Source organism: Nannobrachium achirus (genome assembly GCF_963921795.1).
Source record: "Nannobrachium achirus genome assembly, chromosome: 11".
In the NCBI taxonomy this organism is placed as follows: Eukaryota; Metazoa; Chordata; class Actinopteri; order Myctophiformes; family Myctophidae; genus Nannobrachium; species Nannobrachium achirus.
Window position 1 is genome coordinate 27,343,909 of NC_137820.1, and position 13,300 is coordinate 27,357,208.

At 43.1% G+C, this 13,300-nt stretch overlaps 2 protein-coding genes across 2 annotated transcripts in view; one reads left to right on the forward strand and one right to left on the reverse strand.

Moving 5' to 3' along the window:
- Positions 1-13,300, forward strand: part of polg (polymerase (DNA directed), gamma) — a 34,298-nt gene that overhangs the window by 1,400 nt on the left and 19,598 nt on the right. The window contains exons 3-9 of the mRNA XM_080737525.1: positions 6,516-6,718; positions 8,372-8,567; positions 9,471-9,638; positions 10,120-10,266; positions 10,416-10,495; positions 10,948-11,130; positions 12,445-12,587. Of these exons, the coding sequence (XP_080593651.1) occupies positions 6,516-6,718; positions 8,372-8,567; positions 9,471-9,638; positions 10,120-10,266; positions 10,416-10,495; positions 10,948-11,130; positions 12,445-12,587 (1,120 nt within the window). The remainder of the gene's footprint in view (positions 1-6,515; positions 6,719-8,371; positions 8,568-9,470; positions 9,639-10,119; positions 10,267-10,415; positions 10,496-10,947; positions 11,131-12,444; positions 12,588-13,300) is intronic.
- On the reverse strand, positions 3,109-4,509 carry LOC308293587 (E3 ubiquitin-protein ligase TRIM35-like; the record flags this gene model as incomplete). The annotated part of the gene is made up of 1 exon (XM_080736175.1): positions 3,109-4,509. One exon carries the CDS (start codon positions 4,507-4,509, stop codon positions 3,109-3,111), a length of 1,401 nt encoding a protein of 466 aa, XP_080592301.1.

Genomic DNA, 13,300 nt, shown 5'->3' on the forward strand with positions numbered 1-13,300 from the left:
ATCTGCACATGGCTTAACGACAACAAATTATCAATTCACCTGGGAAAAACTGAGTCCATCCTCTTTGGATCAAATCATAACCTCAAAAAAGTCGATAACTTCACAATCAAAGTGGGTGACAAGGTCATAACACGAAAAAACGAAATCTCTTACTTAGGATGTATCCTTGAAGCTAATCTTTCCAGCGAAAAGATGACTTCTAAATAAAATCAACCAACGAACTTGTTTCCTACAGAGGATCGCCCCAATGGTCAATTTCAACACAAGAGCAATAATCCAGCCCCTCTTTGACTACGGAGTCCACGTATGGTATCGTGACGCCCCACAAGCCCTAAAAACTAAACTCCAAACAGCCCAAAATAAACTAATTAGGGTCCTGCTTAACCTTCCCTATCAGACTCACCTCACCGCTATACTCACCAGTTAAGAGTGGGGTGGCTCAGAGTAGATGACAGAGTACAGCAACTTGCAATGGGCCTGGTGTACAATATACACTACACCACTTGACCACTATGATACCCAAGTACCTGTCAAAATAATTTATAAACGTTAAGGATGTCCATAATTACAACACCAGAGGCAGTGCCACAGATCACTTTCAACCCAGAGTCAAAACCAACAAAGGTTCTTCTGCTATACCACCAAAATGTGGAAGCCTTACCGAAGGCCATAAAGGAGTGTGGATCCCTAGCATCCTTTAAAATTGCCCTGAAAAAACACAGCAGCCGTTCGCAACTGGTAAAAAAACAAACCTAGCCCAGCCCTACCCTCCCCTGCCCCTTCTTTGTATATACTTACTGTTTGTTTAGACTAAAGCCCTTTGCACACAGGCGCGTTTAACCGCACGGATAAAACGGACAATATAATTTTTTGAAAAGAAAACAATGATTCTCTATGACCTCATGCACACCGGCTCCGAATTAGCCGTGCGACGAGTGGCTGCCGCCGTGCGTTTTTTTCTCGATCGAACCCAGTTCGATTCGTGCGTCTTGTCGCATGCGGTGAAAAACTCATCACTCCTTTTATGACTCCTTTTTGGATCCGCAGTGCCGATTCCGCACAGCCTTGCACACCAAATCCAATGCGTTTTATTCATGCCGCAAACGAAAGAAACGCAACTGTCCTGTGTGCAAAGGGCTTTACTGTTTTCTTTTTTTTTGTTCTTTCATTTTATTTTCTTTACATATCTACTGCATAGTACTGTGTTCTATTCGTCTGCCATTCAATGTTATATGAGATACTTAAATGGTCTCCTGTGGAAATAAGCTTAGTCTTTTCTAGGATCTCCTTTTAGTAGACCTTGTACCAGTGAACTGTACCGTCATGAAACTGTACCTTTTCCTATGCAAACTTCTAATAAAGTCTTCAATCGATCAAACCATATAGTTTCATTGCTTTGACAGCACAATCATCATTTTCTCCACCAGCCGAAGGCAGTATGTTTTCGCCCCTGTCCGTGCGTGCGTCCGTCCGTCCGTCCTCCGAGTTTGTTAACAGCTAATCTCCGGCGCCGTTGGCCCGGTCGCTGCCAAAATGAGCGCACACACTCCCTGGTGGATGCCAATTCAGAACCTCTGCCCCACATTTTTCAAATGGCCCTATTCTAGCGCCACCATGAGGCCGATGTTTGCAAAACACATTTCTGTACACTACTCCTACAGATTTTCTCCAAAAATCACGCAAATCGGTAGACAGTATCTCTACAGTCATGTGATCGACACGGATCTGTCTGATTGTCCATATTCCATCCTGACTGGCTGATATTGGCTTTCAAAGTTTGTAAGATTGGTCCATTTTGGACAAAATGCCTCAAATCACAAACGCAGAGTGCAATTAACATGAAATCGCGTTCCCACTAGGCCGAGGAAGAAATGCCACTTCACATTTTTGAAATCAGCCTCATGGTGGCGCTATAACAGGCCGATTCGTGGTTTTACCTCTAACTCCACCGATCAGTTTCAAACTTTATAAGCGCACTCCCTGGTTGCCAATTCAGAACCTCTGCCCCACATTTTTCACATGGGCCTGTTCTAGCGCCACCAGGAGGAAATTTGTGCAAAACTACCATTTGGCCAGTACTCCTACAGATTTTGTCCAAATATCACGCAAATCGGTAGACAGTATCTCTACAGTCATGTGATCGACACGGATCTGTCTGATTGTCCATATTCCATCCTGACTGGCTGATATTGGCTTTCAAAGTTTGTAAGATTGGTCCATTTTGGACAAAATGCCTCAAATCACAAACGCAGAGTGCAATTAACATGAAATCGCGTTCCCACTAGGCCGAGGAAGAAATGCCACTTCACATTTTTGAAATCAGCCTCATGGTGGCGCTATAACAGGCCGATTCGTGGTTTTACCTCTAACTCCACCGATCAGTTTCAAACTTTATAAGCGCACTCCCTGGTTGCCAATTCAGAACCTCTGCCCCACATTTTTCACATGGGCCTGTTCTAGCGCCACCAGGAGGAAATTTGTGCAAAACTACCATTTGGCCAGTACTCCTACAGATTTTGTCCAAATATCACGCAAATCAGTAGACAGTATCTCTACAGTCATGTGATCGACATGGATCTGTCTGATTGTCCATATTCCATCCTGATTGGCTGAGATTGGCTTTCAAAGTTTGTAAGATTGGTCCGTTTTGGACATGACTCAAATCACAAACGCAGAGTGCAATTAACATGAAATCGCGCACATTCGCAAAAGGCCAAGGAAGAAATTACACTACAAAATGTTCAAATCAGCCTCATGGTGGCGCCATGAAAGGTCTAAGATTGGTGAAGAACACATGCCACCCTTTTTACATTTGCCTATTATAGCACCACCAAGACGCATGGCCTGGTGGAGACATGTGCTCGGAAGAGCACTTCTTCTAGTTTTATTTTATTTCCTACTATTTGTTTTTAATTATTCATTTCAAAGCAAGCGTATAAGTATCATAATAGTCGGATACATTTTATTAAAGTATCTCAATGTTTAATACAGAGATAATTACATTTCTATAAATCCCCATAATATTAATTACCATTATTGTTGGCACAAGTACAATTACTAATAATGATTAATACATCATCATCATCATCATCATCATCATCATCATCTCTAACTATGTGGTTCCAGAGTTACACTGATCTTCCCAGGTAACATCTTCAGAGGGACAGTATGACCAGCGGCAATGTATGGAAAGAGTGTGTCAGTGAAAGTGTGTGTGAAGGTGTGTATGTGTGTGTTAGTGTCAGGATCAGAGAAGGACAGCTTTCCTTTGTTCCAGTCCAGCTGGACTCTGATCTTCTTGGAGTTCTGCTTCACTGAGAGAACAGTGTCTGACCCTGGTGAGGAGAGTACTTTGTATTTACCTTCAGATAACCATATGCCCCAGTATTGACCCCCTCCCTTTCCCTTCCTCTGATAAGACTCTGCTAACACACCCAGTATCCAGCGCATACTGTCTCCAACCTCAACATCCCAGCTGTGAGTCCCAGAGTTAAAGCCCTCAGAACCCAGGACAAGGGGCCAGTAGTCAAACCTCTCTGGGTTGTCAGGAAGCTGCTGTTTCTCTCCACATCTCACACTGGTCAGATCATCAGACAGGGTGTATACTGGATGGGCAGTGTTGGGGTCCAGAATGACAGGAGTGTAGGAGACAATGTCCTTCATCTTGTCCCAGACTCTGAAGGTCAGTTTCTTCAGGTGTTTGGTCTCGTCTATCAGTGCTCCTGAGACCGGCTGTGGGTCCTGCAGTGTGAGCTGGACTCTTTCCACTGTGGTCTTGTAGTTCTGCAGGAATGAGATGTGTTCAGCTCTCAGATCCTCCTCTATGGCTCTGATTGTGTCTGAAAGGGTTGATATGTCTCTGTTCAGACCCTCAATCTTCTCCTTCACCATCTGAGTCTTCTGCTGCTCTTCCTCCCTCAGTGCAGAGATCCTAGACTCCTCTTCCTCTTGTAGAAACTGATGCATCTTCTTAAACTGTTCCTTCATCTGCATCTCTGTGTGCCGGGCCTGTACCTTAATGTGTTCTGCTGTTTGGTCACAGTTTATTTTAACTTTATTAAAGACCTCTAGTTTCTCCAGTAAAGGCTTCAGTGATTTCTGGACCTCCTCCTTGTGTTCCAGTGCAACTTCATCAATGGGTCTGAAACTGTGTTTGGTGTGTTTTTTAGAATCCAGACACACAAGACACACGGCCAGTTGACATTCCAGACAGAACAGTTTGAGTTTCTCAGCATGCAGACTGCAGAGAACCTCAGACCCTGTTGAAGCTCTCTGGTGTATCTCCTGTATGAAGGCCTCACACAGGTTCTTCAGAGCCAGGTTTCTGGGTGGATCCACTGAATGTCTCTCCTTACAAACTGGACATTCTTTCATTACCTTCTCTCTCCACCATTCCTGCAGACAGGCTTTACAGAAGGTGTGGCTACATGACAGGAGAACAGGATCTTTAAATATGTCATGACACACAGGACAGGAAAAATCCTCCTCTGAGAAAGACTTGAATGCCATTTCGTCCCTGAATGAAGCAACAAACACTCCACACAATAAAGGAAATGAGCCAGTCAGTGGTGGTAACACTCCCTCTCCTAGAATGTTCCCTTTGTGAAAATGTCCTTTCACTTTAATCGTGGTTCTTGTTAAAGTCCATTCAGTTGACAGTCAGCAACAGGTTCCAGTGGTCTGGGTCAGTATTCCCTCCTGTAGCTGTGGAAAGACTGTCCTCCTCCTCACTGGAAGGTGTGTTTGATCTGAACGTGAATCTTATCCCTGTCTCTGTGTGTGTATGTCTGTGTCGACAGAGAGGAGTGTGCTGTAAGTTTCTGTTTCCTGACTCCTCTGAGTCAGAGAGGGGAGGAGCTTTGCAACACTGTCTCTCACACACACACACACACACACACACTCTAAACTGTAGAGGGAAAAAAGCTAGACCAAGTACAGAACCAATGGTGAAGCTTAACTGTATGAAATATTATTATTGTCTCCACTAGCCGAAGGCATGGGGGAGAGTATGTTTTCCCCTGTGTGTCCGTGTGTCCGTGCGTGCGTCCGTGCGTCCTCGCAGTTTGTGTGCACCTAATCTCAGTCGCCGTTGGCCTAGTCGCTGCCAAAGTGAGCACACGCATTCCCTGGATGCCAATCTAGAACCCCTGCCCTAAATATTTCAAATGGGCCTTTTCTAGCGCCACCTAGTGGCCGATGTTCGCAAAACACATTTCTGTGCACTACTCTTACAGATTTTGTCCAAAAATCCTACAAATCGGTAGGCAGTATCTCGACAGTCATGTGATCGACACAGATCTTTCCGATTTTGCATATTCCATCCTGATTGGCTTCCAAAGTTTGTAGGATTGAGCCGTTTTGAACAAAATGCCTCAACTCCCAAACGCAAAGTGCAATTTTCATGAAATCTCACACACACATTCCCACTAGGCCGAGGAAGAAATGCCACTTACATTTATTTTAATCAGCCTCATGGTGGCGCTATAACAGGCCGATTTGTCGTTTTACCTATAACTCCACCGATCAGTTTCAAACTTTGTAAGCGCACTCCCTAGAGGCCAAGGAAAAACCCTTTCCCTGATTTTTTCACATCAGCCTTTTATAGCGCCACCATGAGGCCGATGTTTGCAAAACACATTTCTGTACACTACTTTTAAAGATTTTGTCCAAAAATCCTACTAATCGGTAGGCAGTATCTCGACAGTCATGTGATCGACATGGATCTGTCCGATTTTGCATATTCCATCCTGATTGGCTAAGATTGGCTTCCGAAGTTTGTAGGATTGAGCCGTTTTGAACAAAATGCCTCAAATCACAAACGCAAAGTGCAATTTTCATGAAATCGCACACACACATTCCCACTATGCCAAACTTACATTTTTTTTAAAATCAGCCTCATGGTGGCGCTATAACAGGCCGATTTGTCGTTTTACCTATAACTCCACCGATCAGTGTCAAACTTTGTAATCGCACTCCCTAGAGGCCTAGGAAAAACCCTTTCCCTGCATTTTTCACATCAGCCATGAGGCTGTTTTTTGACAAACACATTTTTTGACACTTCACTGTCTCTGAAGCTAACTTGTCCACTCACCTTGGATTGCGTTTGACCCCGCTCATTCATAACCACCTAATTCAATACCACCCAATGCACACCCACAACCAACATACAACACCTGGTGGAGACCTGTGCTCGGAAAAGCACTGCTTCTAGTTGTATTTTGGATTCATGTCAATTGTTTTCAGATACGTATTTAACCACTTGAACCGTCAATACTTAACTTGACATTTCCCCTCTACGCCAAACGTCTTTGCCGAAAATAGCCGATCTACAAGCTCACAACGCTATCACACAAAGATTTGTAGGACCCCCTGTAGTAACTCTGAGGACCCGCTAGGGGTCCCGGACCCCCTGTTGAATGTTTCGATGAATTGAATACACAGGACCCCAATGGAAACAAGCCATAGTGCCTCCTTGGGTTTATCCTTTTAGTAACCTTTTATTCAATCAAATCAAGGCCGCCAGCCAGCTGCAGCAGACGCCACTGCCTCCGATGCCCCAGGAGTGGGCGTGGGAGGTGGGCTGGATGCGCTACGGGACGGACGGCGAGGGGCACCGCGTGGATTTCCCTGAGGAGACAGCCGTGATATTTGACGTGGAAGTGTGCATGACGGAGGGACGGTGTCCCACCCTGGCCGTCGCTGTGTCTCCTACTGCCTGGTGAGGAAGGAAGAAAATGATCTTAAGATGTTGACTATTATGCTGTGTAACTGCATTAGTATGCAGTAAATCCTTAATTGTTAATTACAGATCTTAAACCAAGGCACTCTTCTGGTGAAAAAGGTTTGGTAGCGTATCTGTCTATGTTTATGCCCATAGCCAATCAAGAGACCAGCATTCCTGGTGACGTCACCATTAACAGCCAATGAGAGACCAGCATTCTTGGTGACTTCACCAAGACCTCATATAAATAACAAGGCGCGCTCTGCTGGCGCACAAGTAGGCCATACATGGCCACGAGTGCATGAGGCGCAAGTTGGCACCTCGACAGAGTGCAGTCTAGTCACGTTGCGGCCAGCACAGCCTTCTTTAGAATAACCCTCAACAAACAATTGTCCCCTTCTATAGATACTGTACAGATTGCAAACTGCAAACCTGCAGACGTACAGTATGGGTGTGAAAGCAAACATGAAAAAAGAAATAGGTATATTCAAAAGAAAAAAGTGAAATAATCATACAGGTATTGGTCAGGTATTGGTAAATATAATATGTGTAAACAACAGAACAGAACATATATTTATCTATTCATCTGCCAGAAAACAAAGCACTGGTCCACATATACAGTTTAAGGACACCTACAGAAAATCAATTCCGACAAGGCAGGCGGTATACCACAAATGTAGTGTTACAGTTGATACATACTTTTATGTTGTACATCTTATGTAAAGTCAGTAAATTGCTTACATTCCTTTGTGCAATGGCTGAAAAACAAAACAAAAAAAAAACACATTTGTAAGTACCTTTCAGAGACCTGTGAAGGGTACCATGTCTTTTTTAGTTGTCAGCAGGGAGATGACTTTGGCTCCAGGCCTCCAGCTTCTGAAAACTGACCATAGGTGGGGCAGGAAAAACGTCCCTATAAGAATAGCGTCACTGCTAATGAGATGACTGTATTATCCTTTTTATAGGATTTGCTACAGAGCTGTATTAACCAAATAAACCTGTTGTCCTGAGAATTTCTCTTGTCTTTATATTAAAAAGTTCAGATCCTGGACAGTTTTTGTTTTATAGCCTCTCTGTGCAAAACGGTTTGACATGTCTATAGCCTACTCTTCAAACTCCTTTTTTCTGTGAAATGGCCCAAAAGATATGTAATTCATTTGCCAATTTGGATGGAAGCTGTCTGCTTTTAGCACAGTATTTTTATCAGTCAGCTTTCTATAAACTGGATGAAGGTCAACTCCATACCACAGTTTATAGAAAGCCGACTGATAAAAGTTCTGAGCTAAAAGCAGACTTTGAATGACCTACAGCTTAAATTAAAGATCCGCTCTCCCATAACATAGGGTCAATTTAAATCTTTTATTGCAGACCTACCCACAAATGTCTGCAACTGCTTTTACACTTGTGTTGTTAGCCTTGACGACGATGCAGTCTTATGCAAAGGTTAAAAATGTAATTTAGATTACATTGCATGATAGTTAGACGGATGCTATAGATTCAATATACAGATCTTTTGTTATATATATATATATATATATATATATATATTCTTTAGACTAGGTTTTTGGTTTACCAATGATCCCAGATTAATGCGGCACTACACTTGCATACTGTAAGTTTCTCTGGATAAAACATTATCTCACTCTCCAGGTACTCATGGTGCAGTAAGCGTCTCATTGAGGAGAGGTACTCGTGGTCTAGTCAGCTGTATTTGACTGACCTCATCCCCCTGGAGACCCCTGTGAACTCTGTCCGCCCGCCAGGGGGTCAGTGGAAGGAGAGGCTGATAGTGGGTCATAATGTCAGTTTTGACCGGTCCTACATCAAGGAGCAGTACCTACTAAAGGTAAAGTTCACACAGTGTGAATGTTTTTTTTTCTTCTTTTTTTTATTATATTAATTTTTATTTGATTTTATAAAAGACAATACAAGACGAACAAGACAACACACACCAGACTGGAGAGCATACAGTATAAACGAGACAAGAGTGGAACCTATCATACAAAAAATACAAAAGTCTTATTTAAAAACACTTGAGACAGTTAGGCCTAGGCCTACTTGAAGTAGTGAACAATTATAGCCTACAGAGGTATACGAGATGTACAACATACATACAGTATGGCTACTTGATGTCATGGGCAGTCACAGTCATAAAGAGTCTAGATGACCCGTAATAGGACCCCAGATATATTCATATGTTGCAAGACTGTCCTGTCTGTGGCATCGCAGCCTCTCCAAATGTATCAATGATACGAACTCATTAAGCCATTTAGTGAAACTTCGAATGACAGCGGTCTTCCACTCGGTTAGAATGATTCGTTTCGCAATAAGTGTTCCAAGCATAAGAGTCTGCTGTACCGCATACGGCAGAGCGAGAGAGGCTTCGGAGCAACCAAACAGGACAGTTAGTGCGTCAGGTTCGATATGAGTGCGGTATACATTGCTGTACCATGCAAAAATACTTTCCCAGAATGGAACAATCCTTGGGCACGACCAGAACATGTGTCCCAGCGTGCCCTTGGAAATGTTGCACAGTGTGAATGTTGAAACGCGCTTTTTTTATTTGTCCGCCGCTCTTCGTTCTATACCTTTCTTCCCTCGCAAATGTTCCACTCTTTTTCTTCTTTTGTTTACGTAATACTTGGTCTGCATGATTCACAAGAGTTGGGACCTGAAACTCAATGGACTGCTGAATAGGAGCTTTAAGAGGAAAACAGGCCATTCATTCTATTTTGGTTTTGCCCTGCAGGGTTCCAAGGCACGTTTCCTAGACACCATGAGTCTTCACATGGCCATCTCCGGGCTGACCGGCTTCCAGCGCACGCTGTGGATGGCCAACAGGCTGGGCAAGAGGAGGGGTCTCCAGGAGGTCAAGCAGCACATGAAGAAAGTGGGACAGAGGAGGGAGGGTCCGGCGGTCGGTGTAATTTTTTAAAATAAAAAATCAGTAATAATGTTTTCCTTAATACTGGAAATGTTTTAAGGCCAAAAATAGCAGATCTACAAGCTCACAACGAGCTTGTAGATCGGCTATTTTTGGCAAAGAGGTTTGGTGTAGAGGGGGAAAAGAGCAGACCAAGTACAGAGTGAAAGGTCAAGTTTATTAAGTATTGACGGTTCAAGTGGTTAAATATCTGAAAACACAAATTGACATGAATCCAAAATGCACTGATTGACGTGCTGTCAAACAATGAAACTATATGGAATCTATGAAAAGGTTGTTGGGGTCGCTGCTTCATCTCTCTCTCAACTAAGTGGTCCTTGGCCTGAAAACATTGGATGTTGAACGAAGGGACTGTTTTGCTTTCCGTTTGAATAGAATCTCATTTGTTTTTGTGTGTGTGTGTGTGTGTGTGTGTGCGTATGATATATATGTATATTACTACATAATTATATAGATTGGCTCCTGGGATTGGGTGGATATTAGTAGCATCAACAACCTTGCAGACGTCCATGCGCTCTATGTGGGCGGGGAGCCACTGCAGAAGGAGGCCAGGGAGACGTTTGTGAAGGGAAGCATGACCGACGTCAGGAACAATTTCCAGGTGAGAGGTTTTTGATCAAACTTCTCTCTGTCAGCAACCAGACTGGCAATGCCCTTAACAACCTTCACGTCACATGCGTGGCAATTTATCTACACTGTACTACAGTATCACAGTGCTCCCATTAATCACATCTTTACTGCCCTCCACAGGAGCTTATGAAGTATTGCGCCATGGACGTTCAGGCCACTCACCAAGTCTTTTCAGAACAGCTGCCTCTCTTCATGGAGAGGTCAGTGGACCTCTGACTTAATCAATGCACCTTTAACTGCACATGAAATCCTCAGTGACAATTTCACTTTGAAAGTGAAATGTAACCCTTATGGGTCCGATTTGACTGCATTTGTACATTCTTAGAGTTACAAATGGATAAATGACGACTGAAGATTCATGGGAAGATGTGATATAGACCAGATCAGAATGTTTGTGTACAGACATCAGCGTAGAATGTCTACGACAATATAGAACAAAGTGTCCATAACATTAGTTATGTCTAGTTTGTTAACCTGTGGATATGTAGAACAAAATTTTATTTTCAAAATGGTCAATAACAATATCATAAGTGTCCTGATTGTCCAGAAATAAGGTAAATTAATAATACTGCTCAAATGCGAGGCTCCTGGTGTCTTAACTACCCGGAAAGGCCTTTTGTAAACTCCGCCCTCCTTCCCTCCATCCTATCAGGTGTCCTCATCCGGTGACTTTGGCGGGAATGCTGGAGATGGGCGTCAGCTACCTTCCTGTCAATCAGAGCTGGGGGCGGTACCTGGAGGATTCCCAGGACACCTACGAAGAACTCCAGAGAGAGATGAAGAAGTCTCTGATGATCCTGGCCGACGACGCCTGCCAACTGCTACAGGGTGACAGGTGACACATGGCTGCTACGTTGTCACTGCACTCTCACCAGGGGTGCAACGGTTAATCCAACTAATCAATTTAATCCATTATTTAAGCAATAGCAGATCTATAAGATTGTGCCACATTGTGAGCTTTTAGATCTGCAATTTTAGCTTTTGTTTTTGCAATCAGACTTGTTAATCAGACTAATCAGTTTAGTCAATACATTCTTTTTTGATGTACACACATATATATATATATATATATATATATATAAACATGCCTTCTCGATTATTCGATTAATCATAGTAATTGATAGAATAATGACTATGAAGCCCTGAGTGTCCCTGCTCCCTGCAGTGTGACTGTCATCATCATAACTGCATTATAACACTGCTGCTTTCTGGAGGTAATTGGAAGAAAGCAATCGGAGGGCGTCTAGCCGTGGCTTATTAAACTGATACAGCCCACTTAGGTAACGCTATTCACTTTAAGGCGCTATAGTCAACTTTTTCTTGAAAAACGGATGCTAAAATAAAAATTATGTTTCGAAAATATTTTATAAAAAAATAAGCTTCATATATGTGTTTCTATTCAAAAATGACCACAAAAAGCGTAAAATAATGATAAAATAATCATTTTGGCCATTGTCAGACCGACACTTTGTTTACATCATAGTCTATAGACTAGGATGTAAACAAAGTGTCGGCCCTACAATGAAAAAGTTGACTATAGCTCCTTTAACTTGTATTATATATCATCACTGTCAGGCAGAAACCCTTTATATGTTATATGCTATGTACTGTATGTTAAATGCTCACACAACATGTCACTATGCAACATATTGTGTGAGCTAATAGATTGGCTATTTTCGCTAGTTTAGAAAAGAGTTCGGGCCTGTATATGGAGATCTCTCTATCTGTCGGGCAGTGTCCCTATTATTCACATGGAGCTCCCTGATTTAACCATATATGGGCTTGCCCCCTTTTGTGCCCATGTATGGAGCTGACTGATTTGTTTGCACATTATGCCATATCACACATTGAGGTTAGACAACACTCTCTTGGGCACAGCTGCATTAGGAACTCCTTATATGGTTATGGCTGAGTCACAGTGACTTGCACGTGGCCACCTGGGAGCCAATTTTAATATAATATGATTGTTGAAATGTTAGAAATCCTTTTGCCTGGCTATAATGACATGCCCAAAAACAGGTTGAACATGGTTAAGTCTGTCTGTGGCTTTTATAAATATTAAACAATGAAATGTATTAATATGTCGAGGTGAAGGTACTAGTAAATATTTTAAGGTAACAGACTTAATTCTGTGTGTGTACACTGTAAGGTACAAAGAAGACCCCTGGCTTTGGGATCTTGAATGGGACGTACAGGACTTCAAGCAGAAGAAAGTGACCCTCACCAAGAAGCAACGCGCCCAAAAAGAGGCCGAGGCATCAGCCTGCACGCCTCTTCCAGAATATGAGGAAGGTACTGAGTTCAGAGCTTTATACCAGATTAGAAATGGATTCCTAATATGCTTTACTTCACTTTATTTGTTTATTTAGATGGATCACCGCATAGTCCCCACTAGTGGTGCGCGGGCTGACCCGGTGCCCCCACCCGCCCGCCAACCCGCCCGCAAGCGGGTGGGTGGGTCAAGGTTTCAGACCTTTTCAGGCGGGCGGCGGGCGGGTGGGTTATCACCACTCTCACGTGCAAAAAATAAATAAGAATAATCACCTGTTCTTATTTGCCTTTTATTCTTAATAAGAGTAGGCCTATAAGAATAAGAATACAACATTTGAATACGAGCACGAGCGAGTGAGTTTTAAAATGCGCCAGAGAGGAGCGAGGTTTCTCCTCCGCTCGGACCGTCCCAATTCCGCTCCTGTTGGGGCCGCGAACCACATCTTGCCAACATTTGACACAACGTGAGCACAGCAGAGAAGATGCACAAACAATTCAGCGCGTGTCGCTGATCAGGATTTCACTTAGGTCTATATGTCTCTGACTCTCTGTCATCCACACAAGTCCGTTTATAGCTAAATACTTTGTGTCGGTTAAGTTATATAACCAGCCAGTCAACGGATACGATTTGAAACACAACTTTCGCAAGTGAGGCGGATTTTTTGACTGACTGAATGAACCAACCAACCAACCACGCTTACCTCGAGTCGCTCCCATCTCTCCAATCTGGTGAT